This window comes from Cucurbita moschata, unplaced genomic scaffold, assembly GCF_002738365.1.
Source record: "Cucurbita moschata cultivar Rifu unplaced genomic scaffold, Cmos_1.0 Cmo_Scf00028, whole genome shotgun sequence".
NCBI classification, from domain to species: domain Eukaryota; kingdom Viridiplantae; phylum Streptophyta; class Magnoliopsida; order Cucurbitales; family Cucurbitaceae; genus Cucurbita; species Cucurbita moschata.
The window spans coordinates 1,666,539-1,680,410 of record NW_019268544.1 but is presented as its reverse complement, the minus strand read 5'-3'; the positions used below and the strand labels follow the sequence as shown (position 1 = coordinate 1,680,410).

The window sequence follows — 13,872 nt, the reverse complement described above, 5'->3', positions numbered from 1 at the left end:
TTAAATAAATTGAAACTAATTTTTTATTAGAAGTATAGTGCTTTAAGCTAACACAAAGTACCTGTCAAACACATCATTAATATAAACTTCTTAGTATATTTCATATATTTTTTATTTGACTCGAGTCAACTCGAGGGTTTTGTCCCATGGACTTAAAACCGAACCAAATCAGTTCGGGTTAAAAAAAAATGAACCCAAACCAATCCGAAAAACTAATCCAACCCTTATAATTCGGGTTGGGTTGGTTCGGATTGTTTGGTTGAATGTACACTCCCAATGACAGAATAATGCCAAAATATTAGGGGTCAATTTTAGATTCTAATTCTTAAACAATGTAGTCAACCATAAATTCGTTCATTCAACTTGAAATAGCGTAAAAGTCAGCTTGCTTCAAACTCTTACTAATTAATAAATTTACCAATAAACATATACCAGAAATAAAATGAAAAATTAAAAAGTATGAAGTAGGGAGGGTTAGAGATGGATTAATTTTGTTTAAAATTATAAATAAAATAATAATAAACAAACTCATAAAAAGTGAGATGGCTGAACCTATAATTAATGAATAATTCCTTTAATTAATGATCAATTATTAATTAATTATGTTTCAATGCTTTGAAATATTTTAATTTAATAATAAAGTTTATAGAGTTAGATGGTTAACCTATAATATAATAATAAATTATTAATTTTGTTATATAATACACATAGTTTAGTCATACCTAAAAAAATTGTTCCATTTTTATTGTGTTAAATGCATGACCTAATTTATATATAATTTGAGAATCAAATATTATTTTCTATGGTTTTAAACACATTATTTGAAAGAGTAAAACCAAATTATTCTTATGATAAAAGTCAGAAGAATATCAAAAATATGGTCTATTTGATTAAAATATTCACGTAAAAGCATAACAAAAAGTGTAATTAGTCAAATAAAAATTGATTTTTTTTCCTCTAAAAATAAAAATTATAAATTCTCACGAGATGCACGTGCGAAATTCTCCGTTCTAAAATCCCACGTCCACGTGGTGTCTAATTTGGTAATATCATAATTAAATCTATGGGCGTAAGGTGAATAAAAGGGAGATAAGGCAGCACGTGTGAGAGAGGTTTACACGTGTGGATGGTTAAAAGAAAAAATAAAAAAAGGGAAAATAAAAAAAGGTATTTCCATTTAGACCCACACGTTTCCGCTAAAAAATGGCCCAAAATTTCTGCATCTCACGAACAGACTCCCTTTCCCCTTTTTCCCCTCAAAGTTCTCTCCGATTTCGCCATTTCCATGGATTCCCCATGATTTTCACGTAAATCCCACGCTCCGCCGTCTGATCGTTCCCTCTCAACGTCGACGGCGATGAAGGCCGGAATCATGCCGATCACCGATTTAACCTACTGGCTCTCCGAGCACCCCTCGATCGTCGGATTCCGGTGGAGCCATACCCATTCATGGGGTTCCACTTGGTCCTTCCTCTTCTCCTCTATCGTCTTTTACCTCGCCCTCTCCATCGCCATCCATCTCTTCCTCAGCCTCCTCCTCCGTCCCGGCCGCCCCGTACCTCTCGGCCCCATTCCGGCCATTCATTGTCTCTCCATGGCCCTCATCTCCACTCTAATCTCCGCAGGTATCCTCCTCTCCTCCGCTGCTGAGATCCGCGACACCCGGTGGTTCTGGCGGCGCTCCAAAACTCCCCTCCAATGGCTCCTCTGTTTCCCTCTAGGCACTCGCCCTTCCGGCCGCGTTTTCTTCTGGTCCTACATCTACTATTTGTCTCGATTCTTCCATATGTTCCGCACCATTTTCACCATTCTTCGCCGTCGCGAGCTCTCCTTCTTCCAGCTCTTCAACCACTCGATTTCGACGTTTATGTCGTTCCTCTGGCTTGAATTTTCACAGTCTTTTCAGGTTCTGGCGATTCTCTCGACGTCGCTCCTATACGCAGTGGTTTACGGGTACAGATTTTGGACGGCGATCGGATTACGAAGGGCGTGTTTCCCTTTTGTTATGAACTGTCAAATTGCGTTGTTGGGTTGCAATCTGGCGTGCCATGTGGGTGTGTTGATGCTGCATTTTATGAAAGGGGGGTGCAATGGAATCGGAGCTTGGGGTTTCAATTCGGTGCTGAATGGAGCCATTTTGCTGCTGTTCTTGAATTTCTATCTCAAAATTCATGTGGGGAAGACGAAGAGTTGTGTGAAGATCATGAAACAGCAGCCCTGTTCTGGGAATTTGGAGGCTGAGAATTTGAAAGAGAAGAATCAATGAAGGAATTTTGGGAAGAAAATCATGAATTTGGTTTTGGTTTTGGTTTTGTAAAGAGGTAAATATATGAATGTATATTAAATACAAATTCACATATATGTGTAATGGTAGAAATTTATGGCTGGGGAAAAATGTGTAATGTTTAGGAGACACCTCAGTAGTAGGCCTTCAAATTTTAATCATCATCAATAAATTTATTCCAATTTTCTCCTCTCTCCGAGTCAAGCATCTTGACCTGCACAAGCTTCATGGTTGTGAACCCGAACCCGATATGGGATCTCACAACTTACCACTCTACTGGCACCTTTCAAGGTCAATGTCCTTGCTATCAGCACTTTCCATGTCCTTGTTGGCACAAGCCTCAGGGTCAGGTCAATGTCATTGCTGGCACGAGCGGTCAGGGTCAATGTCTTTGTTGGCACAAGCCTTGCTAGCATAGCATCTTTTAGGGTCAATGTCCTTGCTATGTCCTTGCTAGCACGAGCCTCACAGTTTAATCGATAGGGATCTCATAACTCACTCTCTAGAGTCAACGTTTTCATTGACACACCGTCGAGTGTCTCCTTGCTATGTCCTTGCTGGCACAAGCCTCACAGTTCAACCGATAGGGATCTCATAACTCCCTCTCTGGAGTCAACGTTTTCATTGACACACCGTCGAGTGTCTGGCTATGATACCATTTCTATCCGTCATTACTATTAGTAGATATTATTCGTTTTGACCCGTTACATATTATTGTGAGCTTGACAATTTTAAGACAGTATTCTAAGAATGTTTTGACCCATTACATATGATTGTCAGTTTCGGATACTAAAATGAGACTATAATATCATCCATCAAATTTCGGGTACTAAAATGAGATTTAAATCAAATTAATGAATATTAATTATATTTTAATATGTTTATTTAATTTATTGGTCACATTTTGTCCATATTTGAGAGGTATTTTAAAATTAATTGTATTTTTTTTATTATTAAACATCATAGTCAAATATTGTCATGTTTTTCAACTTTAATTTGTAGCTTTCTTAATATTAAATTCCACACTACCATTAATTATTCATTAATATCATTGTTGTTTTATTCATGATTTTATATTCAGACATATTATCAGTATATATATATTTTTATCAAACATCACTCTCCCACCCAAATACAGATTTCCCTTAAATTTAAAATATTTTTAAAAATAATAATTATTATTATTTACATGGAAGAAATTTATACATAACTTGCACGAGAAACAAAAAAAAAAAAAAAACTTAGCCCTTAAGTTATCAACTCAAATCAAACCTAATAACCTAATTTAATTGCGTACCTCCATCGTAAAACTTAGCTTTTTAAAAAATACGTAATATTATTTATTACATAATTAAAATATTGTCTACTCTGCTTTAAATTCTTGACATGAGAATCAACCTTTTATTAGTAATATAATTTTTCGACACCCGTATGAAGCTTGACCTGCTTTAGCAACCATGTGATGATTCAATGTTTGTATTTGGTGAAGGAGTAGGGAGAAGCAGAAAGAAACGAACACTCATAAGTTAAAAATCGAGTCGCCACTGAAGCGATAAATTATCATGGGTTACTGTTTGGAGATTAAAAAAGTAATGTTTTGTTTTAAATTTTACTGCAGTAATTTCCTTTTTCCTCGAAGAACGAGTAATTGTTGTCTTCATTTTTGTTTGCTTTAGATGTGATATTATGCAAGAGGGCTTAATAGTAATTACATCCTAACTATTGTGTGAAAAATAAATGGAAAATAAATTATTTTAAATTTTTTCGATTTGTGGGTCATGTTTCTTTTAAAGCCCAAACTTGTCTTGGCCCATCAGACTACAAAATGTTATATTATCTTTCATTTTTAGAAAAAAAAAAAAAAAAAGACAATTCGTTTATAATTATTTCATTTTTTTATATTAATTTTTAAAACTTATCTATTAGTTTTCAAAATATTTTTTTGAATTTTAAAAATATTAATAAAAAAAATACATTTAAAAGTAGTTCAAGTGTACACACACGTAAGACTTGAAAGCTGCAAAAACCACGAGGAATTAAGCGTGATAAATGTATATCATAAATGTGTATCATAAATGTGTGTCATGAGGCATTTGAAAGCATAACTACTAACAAACTTTGGGCATTGATATTCATTCAGTCAAACCCATAGCAGCCCTGATTGAATTTCGTTTTCCATACTTTTATAACTTTTCTTCTCATTTTCATTCCTATTTATGTTTCTACACCCTTATAATATTGATATAGATAAGATCGAAACAGAATCTAGAAAATGTATTCTCGAGTTTATATCGACTCATTTAAAATCTAAGTTAAGTGCAATCTTCTACCATTGCACGACCCACTTTTTTCCTAAAGATTCCCTCGATTTTATCGTTGCAATGCTATTGCCATTACCATTCACGTACCCATCGTAAACGAGGTTCGAGAGAGAATGAGAAGAGATTTCTCCTCATTAGTTACACTGACTTGTGCATGAAAATATAAAAATTGTATTCCTCTGCCTAAATTCCTGCTTATATATATATTTATTTAATAAATGTTTAATTAAAATAAGGAAAATTGTTAGGGCTATTAATTGTCTGACCAAAAAGGGACATATTGAAGTTATTTACAAAAATGAGTTATTTCTTTTATTTGTAATTATTTTGTATTTATTGATTAAAAAAAAAAAGAAAAAAAGAAAAAGGGAGGAAAATTGGGTAAGAAGGCAATGGGGGGTATTTTGGGGTTAATGAAAAATGGCAGATGGAGCCATCTCCAAAAGGTTCCAAAATGAGATGGCAGATGGCAGTTTTGGTAATTAGTTTATAAAATCCAAAATCTTACGTTTTGGCATCTCTTTCTTGGGCACCGTAAACGATGCTCATCTTCATTTTAATTCTTTTTTCCTTTTTTATCCTTTTCTTAATTTATAATTACGTCTCTTTTTTTCTTTATTATTTTTTTTAATATCTTTCGATCCTTTATTATTAATATCAATTCTCTGGGAACAAAATATATAATTAAACAATTTTATTTTTAATCTTCTAAAAATTAATTTTAGAATAAAAGAATACATATAAATTATTGCAAAAAAAAAAAAAAAAACTATATAGAGGATTTAATACTAATTTATTTTATTATTTTTTAAATTTTAAATATATTATATCATTCGATTTTTTATTTTATATCTAATAAATTTATTATATTGTATAATAATCATTTGATGGTTGGTTTTTCTTTTTAGAAGATTGTACCTTTTTATTCCATTTATTTACTATTGCTTTTATTTTTATCAAGAAAAATATATGAATTATCAACCAATTTTAAAAATAAAAATAAGATTTTAAGAATTTTTTTATTCAAAAAATTTTGAGAACATGGTAAAAAGTAAATAATATTAATAAAAATAACGTTTACAAGGCAATTTTCAAAAGTCAAATAATTATTGAAACATAAATTTTAATTTTTATCTTATATCTATATATATATATATTCTTTTACCTAACAATTTTAATCAACAATTTAAGTCATAAACTTTAATCTAATAAAATTTATAATAATTTAATTTACCATTAAAAAATTCAATAAAAAATAATACTTTTTTTTTTAATATTTAACCTTTAAAACTTGCAATTTATAAAGATGTCGTTTATAATAAGTTCATTCATCGAATTTAAATAATCAATTTCATTACCATAATTGGAAAATAATTATTATAATAAAATAGAATAAAGTTCGACATGCATATATATATATATAGGTGGTATATGATATCTGAATTCTAGCAGATTCCTATATAAAGCGAAGTCCCTTTGTGTTCACAGATTCACAAACTCCCTCTGTTTCTCTCTGTACAGAGAAAAGAAGAAGAAGAAGAAGAAGAAGAAAGATGAGCTCTGTCAGTTTCGCGAATCCATTGATTCAGAGCAACTCTGTTCTCAACAATTCTCAGAAATTCAATCAAAAATCCTTTTCTTTTCTTCATCCATGGAACCCCTTGTCGTCTTTTTCCTCCAAATCCATTAAAAAACCTTCCTTTAACCTCCGCATATCGGCGGCGCAAACCAGAGTAGAAACAGAGCTCCGCCCGGTTGTTGAACAAAATGACCAAAAAGGGGTCTTCAGTTTCAAAGACTACATGGTGCAGAAGGCTAATTTGGTAAATCAAGCTTTGAACGACGCCGTTTCCCTGCGGGACCCACTGAAGATTCACGAGGCCATGCGTTACTCTCTCCTCGCCGGCGGGAAGCGTGTACGGCCAGTGCTCTGTCTCGCTGCCTGCGAGCTTGTTGGTGGTTCTGAGTCTGCCGCTATGCCGGCCGCTTGCGCCACTGAAATGATCCACACCATGTCTTTAATCCACGATGATCTTCCATGCATGGACAACGACGACCTCCGGCGAGGAAAGCCGACGAGCCACCGTATGTTTGGTGAGGACATAGCCATCCTCGCCGGTGACGCTCTTTTAGCCTTCGCATTTGAGCACATCGCAGTGGCGACAGAGGCGGGGGTATCGCCGGAGAGAGTGGTCCAAGCAATTGGAGAATTGGCAAAAGCCACCGGAACATCAGGGTTAGTCGCCGGGCAAGTGGTGGACATAGACTCCGAAGGCTCTAACGACGTCGGATTGGAACTCCTCGAGTACATCCACGTACACAAAACGGCAGCGCTTCTGGAAGCCGCCGCCGTCATGGGAGCAATCATAGGCGGCGGAAGCAACACCGAAGTGGAGAAGGTGAGGAAATTCGCCCGACAGATCGGATTACTCTTCCAAGTGGTAGACGACATTCTAGATGTGACAAAGTCGTCGGAGGAATTGGGGAAGACGGCCGGAAAAGACCTGGCGGCGGACAAAGCGACGTATCCAAAATTACTCGGAATCGAAAAATCAAAGGAATTTGCGGAGACGCTAAAGAGAGAAGCCGGAGAAGCGCTAGCCGGATTTGATCCGGCGAAGGCGGAGCCGTTAATTGCCCTGTCGAATTACATAGCCTATAGGCAAAATTGAGGGGTTGAAAAAGAACAGATCTTTTAACACAGAGTGTTGCAAAAACGAGGTGGATTTGTCGTTTAGCGTGTCTGGTTTTAGAGATGAAAAAAAAAAAAAAAAATTGTGAATTAATGTTTGTTTTCTTCTCAACCTTTATTGTTTTCTTTTCATCAATGTCAATGCCTCAAATTTCCCTTTCTCCCCTCGCATTCTTATACTATATTATATTAAAATTTGATGGGTATATTCGTAATATTACATTCAATAAGTTTACGCACCAAAATCGTTCTGTGCTAGCTTAACCAGCTCTAAATATATAGACACGAGTCCAGTCTCAAATATATATGCAATTGAATTTTAAATAAATTTAAGCTAGAAATTAATTGTTATCTACAGAAAAGAAGAATATTTTTTAGTAAGAATAATTTGCACTAAAAAAAAAAAATAATGATATTTTTATATTTATTTTATGTTAGAGATATTATTTGCAAAATGCTTCCATAAAAGTTATTTTTATTCTCTGTTTTCCATTCCATAAATTTCAGCCTTGTATTTAAATTTGATTGGTTAACAAGTGCTTTACAGGACACTTACCATTAAAGAAAAATAGATCCAGTGAATAATTTTGTGCTAATAATTATAATTTCTTTTTTCTTTTTTTATTTTGAAAAAATTAATTGGAAATTGGAATTTTCATTTAGAGGAAGTTGTTAATGCCTTACCAAGTAAATGGATTGATTTTTTTTTTTTAATGTTTTTTTTTCCCAAGGAGGGCGCCAACCACAAGGTGGGACATGTCATGCATGCACGTGATGTATGTGTGATCGAACAAGCTTAAAATTTATACAAGTTGTGTTCTGTTGGTGAAGGCAAACCTGGTCGAAAGTTTGACAAATCCACAAAGTCGGACAAAAAGTGTGAATGAGATTTGAATTTTTCTTTAGTGCTTGTTGTGAACGTGTCAAAATCACGACATCGCACGGCTGAAAAAGTACGACCGTGACACCAAACATGCCATCAATCTGTGTTTCTCTAATTCAACCTGAATCTTGTTCATGTTTAATCTAATTCATTGAGGAAAACGTATAAAACCTAAAGGTTGAGGAGGTAACTTTTGTGATTTTCTAAATTCTTGCTACACTGAAATTCATTGTGTTAACTTAGGTATCAAAATTGGTGCGACAAAGTATCGTATCAACGTGAGATTTCTTCTCCTTTTACACGTCACGTTCTCCCCTCTCCTCTCTCCCTCTATGCCTACTCAAATTAACCGTTGTAATCACAAGAAAGCCATAAGCAATTTTTGTGTCTAGATTTTGACAACAATATTTGGTGTTATCGACTCGAAAGAAGAAAATTGGCTTGTAAAATTTGCACATGAACTTCGAGTATGAAAAATGTCGGCAACATTCCTATGATTCTCCCTCCGATCATAAGGTCACATTAACCTTATCCTGTGAACCAGTGGTTTGAAAACAAATTTAGATTGAAAGTCTATTTAAAATTGAGTTCGTTCATTACGTCTAAATGTACCTATAATATATATGTTTTAGCTCGAGTTATTTTTTATTTATTTATGATTTTGATGATTGAATTTTAAAAAAATTATTTTAATTTTCCAATTAAAAAACAATTTAGTTCTTAAAAGTATAATATTGGGAAAATTTAATGATTAAAATAGAATAATTTAGATGGTTGTAAACACTAAAAAAAAGGATACAAATGATGAATATATAATAATATTTAAAAACTGAAAAGCAGCGTAACAAAAAAGCTCAAGAAAAATTCGGGAATTCTGTGCGACAGTCCAATCGAAGGCAACATTTATATGTTGACCGTAGGGCTCAGCCACGCTCGCCAGACCGCTTGCTCGCCTGCCCTCAGAACCTCTCCGTTCCTTCTTCCTTCTCAGACCTAAATTCCCTCTCCTCTCCTTTCCTCTATATTGCTACGACTTACAGGTTTGCTTCTTAAGAATCCTTTGTCCCTCTCGATTTCTCGTTTACTGCAATTTTTTTTATGCGTTTTACTTCTTCTTTCTTACGATCTTTTACGGCATTATTTGTTTATTCAATTCTTTGCTGTCGGTTTGGTTTTGGGAACCTAGGCTGTGGATTGCTCGATAGTGATTAGAAACGTAATTTAAATTTAATTACTCGCGAAATCGCATTGGAAGTATGGTGGCTTTGATTTGTACCACTTTTGTTTTTCGTTTTCTAAATCAGGATTTGGATATGATTATTTGTTTGGGATGGTTTTAGTGTTGGGACTGTGCATTATGTAAACAGTTTCTTCCATGCGAATGTTTTGTTCGTTGGCTTTGTAGTCTGAATTTCTAAGTGGTGTTCTTTCTAGAGAGGAATTGGAGGATCAGAACCTTATCGTTTGCGTTTTTTGTTTGCCATGGAGACGTAGCTTAGCTTTTTGTTGTTAATTTGGAATTGGCATTCTGTTGGATCTCAGTCACGAATCTATGATGTTGTTATATGCTTGAAGAGATTTTGTTGCATCACCTGCTTCGAGAGAGATGTACATTGCCCTCACAGGCTATTCTCTAAGTTGTGTTTATGATTTTTTTTTTTTTGTTTATTGGAGAGGATTGGAAGGGGTTTTCAAGATATGAAGGGGTTTCTGATGGACGTTTGGAGTGCGATTTATTTGTCCGCCTCTGATTGGATTTCTTATAATAAGTTGTTAGTAAATTCTCTCTCTCTCTCTCTCTTCAACATGCAGCTGAGGCTCCTTTTTTTAGGTGCTACTATGGTATTGTTAACCTATTCTTGGGTGGTCTGACCTTGCTTTTTCGCTGTTATATTCTTGCTAATGAACGCTGGTTTCTTATCCTGGAAGGGAGGAAGGTTTTTGAAAGAACACCATATATTTATGGGATGTAATTGCATATTCTGCTGCAGGAGATATGATTAAGCTGTTTAAAGTCAAGGAGAAGCAGAGAGAACTTGCTGAAAATGCTAGTAATGGGGTACCTATAAAGAAGCAAAGTGCTGGAGAACTACGTCTTCACAAAGGTTTGGCTATGAAAAGAGTTTATTTGGTTCTTTATATTCCATTGAGAAGCAATGAGGTGATAGTTTTGATCCCATTAGAGATGATGGTTTTGTTTGGATCTATATCAAATTCGTTTTGTTAACATCGATAATAGATTTTGAGTTGCAACTTTGAAGCTTCTTTTCTGTGGATTGGGTGTAGGAATGCGTGTTAACTGGTTAATATTGCAAACTTTAGCATATTTTTTTTGAAAACCTAAATTTTGATGAAGTAGCTTGAGATTTCATGTATAAATAAGAAGTCTTATATTCAAAGACCATATTTCCCAATGTGCGTTCTATGCACTTATGATAGTATATGATTATTTGAGGTTGTTCTAAGATGCATGAATGTCCTGAGTTTATATAAAGATGGATGGTCAGCGTGTATTTTTTTAAGTTTTTGGTAATTTACTCGGTCCCTGGCCTAGCAGTTAACTGGTATGTTTTAGTGTGTGGATTTCCATGTACTACCCTCCAACTGGGAATTATGTCTGTCAATTTGGTTGCTCATAGTCACATTTTTGTCACTTTCTGCTAGACTACACTTTTATGGATCCTGGAAAATCATGTGGATGCCTGCAAGGCTAGGTGAACCTGCCAGGGTTCTTTACACTCAGTACATTGGAAGAAAATTAAGTGAGAGGATGTCCTCGTGGGAAGTTACTCATGAAAACTTTTGAGATGCATGGTGCATGAGAATGCCAAGAATTAATAACTTTGCTTGATGTCTGATGATATGGGGAGTGAAAACCCAAAACGATCTTTTCAGTATATAAAAGTTGGTGGTAGCATTAGAAGCTAATTTTGGTTTCTTTCTACTAATTTAACCACGAATGATTCCTTCAAACAGTCTCAATTCAATTGAGTAGCTGTTATTAAATTGTTCGACTTAAGTGAGACTGTAAATTTTGCTAATGTTGTGAAAAAAAGTGTTCCATCCTAAGATGTCATCTGTTTCTTAAATGTCAATGAAGATTATGATCATATATGTTGTCTTGTCACATTCAGAAGCGATGGGGGCATTAATGCTCAAAAGAACCTGGATAGTTAAAATTCATGCATTAAAAGCTTGGAGTGACCTATTTTTTTATTTTGTTTTTATTTTTAATATTTATTATATAACGTATGACTTATGTTGGAGAGGGATGTCCAAATTTCACTGCCTTTGTTATTTACTCGTGGGTTCTTTATTTAGATGATTTCTCCAATTGCATTTGAGATAAGTCACACTCCAGCATATGGCACTGGAAGTCTGTTTATTCAGTTGGAGTTGTTTTCCAACTATTTTCTTTACTTGTATGCCTATTTGAGAGGGATATACCTTGTCGGTTAGTTATTGTTGGTGCCTGATCTGTTGCAGATATTAGTGAGCTGAATCTACCAAAATCATGTAACATAACCTTTCCCAATGGCAAGGATGACCTGATGAACTTTGAAGTGTCAATACGACCAGATGAGGGATATTATTTGTAAGAATTCTCTTTTCTCCAAGATTCATACTCGAGCAATCTGCAATCTTTTTAGCTTAAACTGTTGCCTGCTAGTTGAGGATATTTTCCTCTTTTTGTTAATTTCTTTCAGTCTAGATGTTAACTCCAAACCAGAAATTGAAATGGAAACTAACACAAAATACTCCTGATATATGGAAAGAAAGTGGGAAGTTTCCGATGCACTTCAGGAGCCTTGTACTATCCCACAAACTAATTCTAGAAAACTGCTCATCCCAAATTCTGTTCCTCCCATCTGCTTATGCCTTCCACTAACCAACTCCAAATATGCTTTCCTGCCTTCTTAATATCTTAATAGCATTCTTAATATTTACTTGCCAATATTCCTAACTGCTTGCTTTTCTCTATATTACAGAGGAGGCACATTTTTGTTCTCCTTTACAGTTTCCCCCATCTATCCGCATGAAGCCCCGAAGGTCAAGTGCAGGACAAAGGTAAACCTGGATGGCTCCTTACCCTTAGCATTTGATTCTTTCTGAATATAAATGAATTTTTTTTTTGTATATACTAACTTGTACTTAATGCAGGTCTACCATCCAAACATCGACTTGGAAGGAAACGTCTGCCTCAACATCTTACGAGAAGATTGGAAACCTGTTCTCAATATTAACACTGTTATTTATGGACTCTACCATCTGTTCACGGTATAAATAAGCCTCATTAGTAAAATGCTTCAGTTTTGGGAACATTTAAAACTCATAAGTTGTCTTCTTACCCTGTTTTTTAATTTCCAACCAGGAACCAAACGATGAGGATCCTCTGAATCATGATGCTGCTGCAGTTTTAAGAGACAATCCGAAGTTATTCGAATCTAATGTGAGAAGGGCTATGGCTGGGGGTTACGTGGGGCCAACCTTTTTCCCACGCTGTATGTAACTCACTCATAATCCTTCCTTCTTGTTCAACTTTTCACTGCCCTGTATGTAGCTAGATTCTGTCTCTCCGTACATTAAGTGCTCATTTAGAGATAATATCACCCTCGGTTGTGTTAGTCCAATGGATGGAGTTAGTGATGTTAATGTGTAACACTTCTAAATTGTTAATTAACATGGTTACATTTTGTCCCTTCTTATGGTACACTATTTTGGATGGAAGCCAAAGGCATGCCATGACGGAGGGGGGCAGGCAAGTGTTCGAAGACTGATTTTGTAGAAACTTCCAAATTTGTCTCTCATCCCTATGCCTCGGCCTACTACTGCTTGTGTTTCAGAAGGAACATGCAAGTGGTGAATGCTGAGGTAATCAAAGTTCCTTGTGTGTCCTCCTTGAATGCTTTGGAAGTTGGATCATATGGTAGAAATCTTGAATGCTTTGGAAAATAAGCTCCCATCATTTCTCTAATTTTTCTTAAGACTTTGAAGATTTTAGTGAAGAACATAATGTCACTTAATCATTTGAGTTTGAGTTGAAGAAGTATTTGTTTTGAAACATTCCAATTTATTTGTTTTGGACCCGAATTTGAGGGTTCTGAATGTCGGTACAAGCGGCGCTCTTATTCTGCCCCTCCACCGCCTCCTTCAGGCGTTACATGCAACAGATTCTTCCCTCTTCTTACCCCTTTCACTTCATAAATGTTTGTAAAGTATTACCATTTTTATCTTAAATTTTCAACTTTTACCATTTTTTTTTTAATTGAAGTGTCATTCAAAAAATGTTTTATAATTATAAAACATATAAAGAAAGCATTAAAACTCTTTTTTATATGCTTACCACATATGGTTTGCATTGGAGATGATGTGTGATATGGGCATGCAAATTTGTGATCTCACAATGCATCTCACTCATTTGGGTTCACATCGCATTCTCAATTCTTTTGTTTTTCTGTAAATATTGATATATTTTGAAATGCTGATTTATATAATATGAACTAAGACATCAATCATGTACTATAAATTAGAATTAAGGCATCAATCATGTACTATAAATTTCGAAGATGTGAATAAAACGTCATTCAAATTATCACAAAATGTTGCAATTTATGCCACGTTACAATAGAATCAAACTTCATTTATTTTTAAATTCTTATATATTTAAGGTGTGATAATAGAAAACTAGAAT

At 34.7% G+C, this 13,872-nt stretch overlaps 3 protein-coding genes across 4 annotated transcripts; all 3 read left to right on the top strand.

Annotated features, from left to right (window-relative positions):
* Positions 1-1,195: 1,195 nt before the first annotated feature.
* On the top strand, positions 1,196-2,466 carry LOC111463259 (elongation of fatty acids protein 3-like). Its single transcript, XM_023107125.1, has one exon. It carries the CDS (start codon positions 1,358-1,360, stop codon positions 2,264-2,266), a length of 909 nt encoding a protein of 302 aa, XP_022962893.1. The 5' UTR covers positions 1,196-1,357; the 3' UTR covers positions 2,267-2,466.
* A 3,632-nt stretch (positions 2,467-6,098) lies between these two features.
* Positions 6,099-7,459, top strand: LOC111463257 (geranylgeranyl pyrophosphate synthase, chloroplastic). Its single transcript, XM_023107123.1, has one exon. The coding sequence runs from the start codon at positions 6,159-6,161 to the stop codon at positions 7,275-7,277; it is 1,119 nt and encodes a 372-aa protein (XP_022962891.1). The 5' UTR covers positions 6,099-6,158; the 3' UTR covers positions 7,278-7,459.
* Positions 7,460-9,026: 1,567 nt separating this feature from the next.
* LOC111463261 (NEDD8-conjugating enzyme Ubc12) lies at positions 9,027-13,254 on the top strand. 2 transcript variants are annotated; one of them, XM_023107127.1, is made up of 7 exons: positions 9,027-9,220; positions 10,172-10,285; positions 11,667-11,775; positions 12,170-12,248; positions 12,342-12,458; positions 12,553-12,682; positions 12,910-13,254. In XM_023107127.1, the coding sequence occupies exons 2-7, from the start codon at positions 10,177-10,179 to the stop codon at positions 12,924-12,926; spliced, it is 561 nt and encodes a 186-aa protein (XP_022962895.1). In that variant the 5' UTR covers positions 9,027-9,220; positions 10,172-10,176; the 3' UTR covers positions 12,927-13,254. The 2 variants fall into 2 exon arrangements, with proteins under 2 accessions (XP_022962895.1, XP_022962896.1); XM_023107128.1 differs by having other exon boundaries at positions 9,028-9,220; positions 12,553-13,244.
* The last annotated feature ends 618 nt before the right edge of the window (positions 13,255-13,872 follow it).

Bases quoted from the DNA above. Each gene is read 5' to 3' on its own strand.
- LOC111463259 (XM_023107125.1), top strand. From the start codon at position 1,358: ATGAAGGCCGGAATCATGCCGATCACCGATTTAACCTACTGGCTCTCC.
- LOC111463257 (XM_023107123.1), top strand. From the start codon at position 6,159: ATGAGCTCTGTCAGTTTCGCGAATCCATTGATTCAGAGCAACTCTGTT.
- LOC111463261 (XM_023107127.1), top strand. From the start codon at position 10,177: ATGATTAAGCTGTTTAAAGTCAAGGAGAAGCAGAGAGAACTTGCTGAA. The intron at 12,249-12,341 runs GTAAACCTGGAT...TACTTAATGCAG, and splicing joins AGGTCAAGTGCAGGACAAAG to GTCTACCATCCAAACATCGA. The intron at 12,459-12,552 runs GTATAAATAAGC...ATTTCCAACCAG, and splicing joins GACTCTACCATCTGTTCACG to GAACCAAACGATGAGGATCC.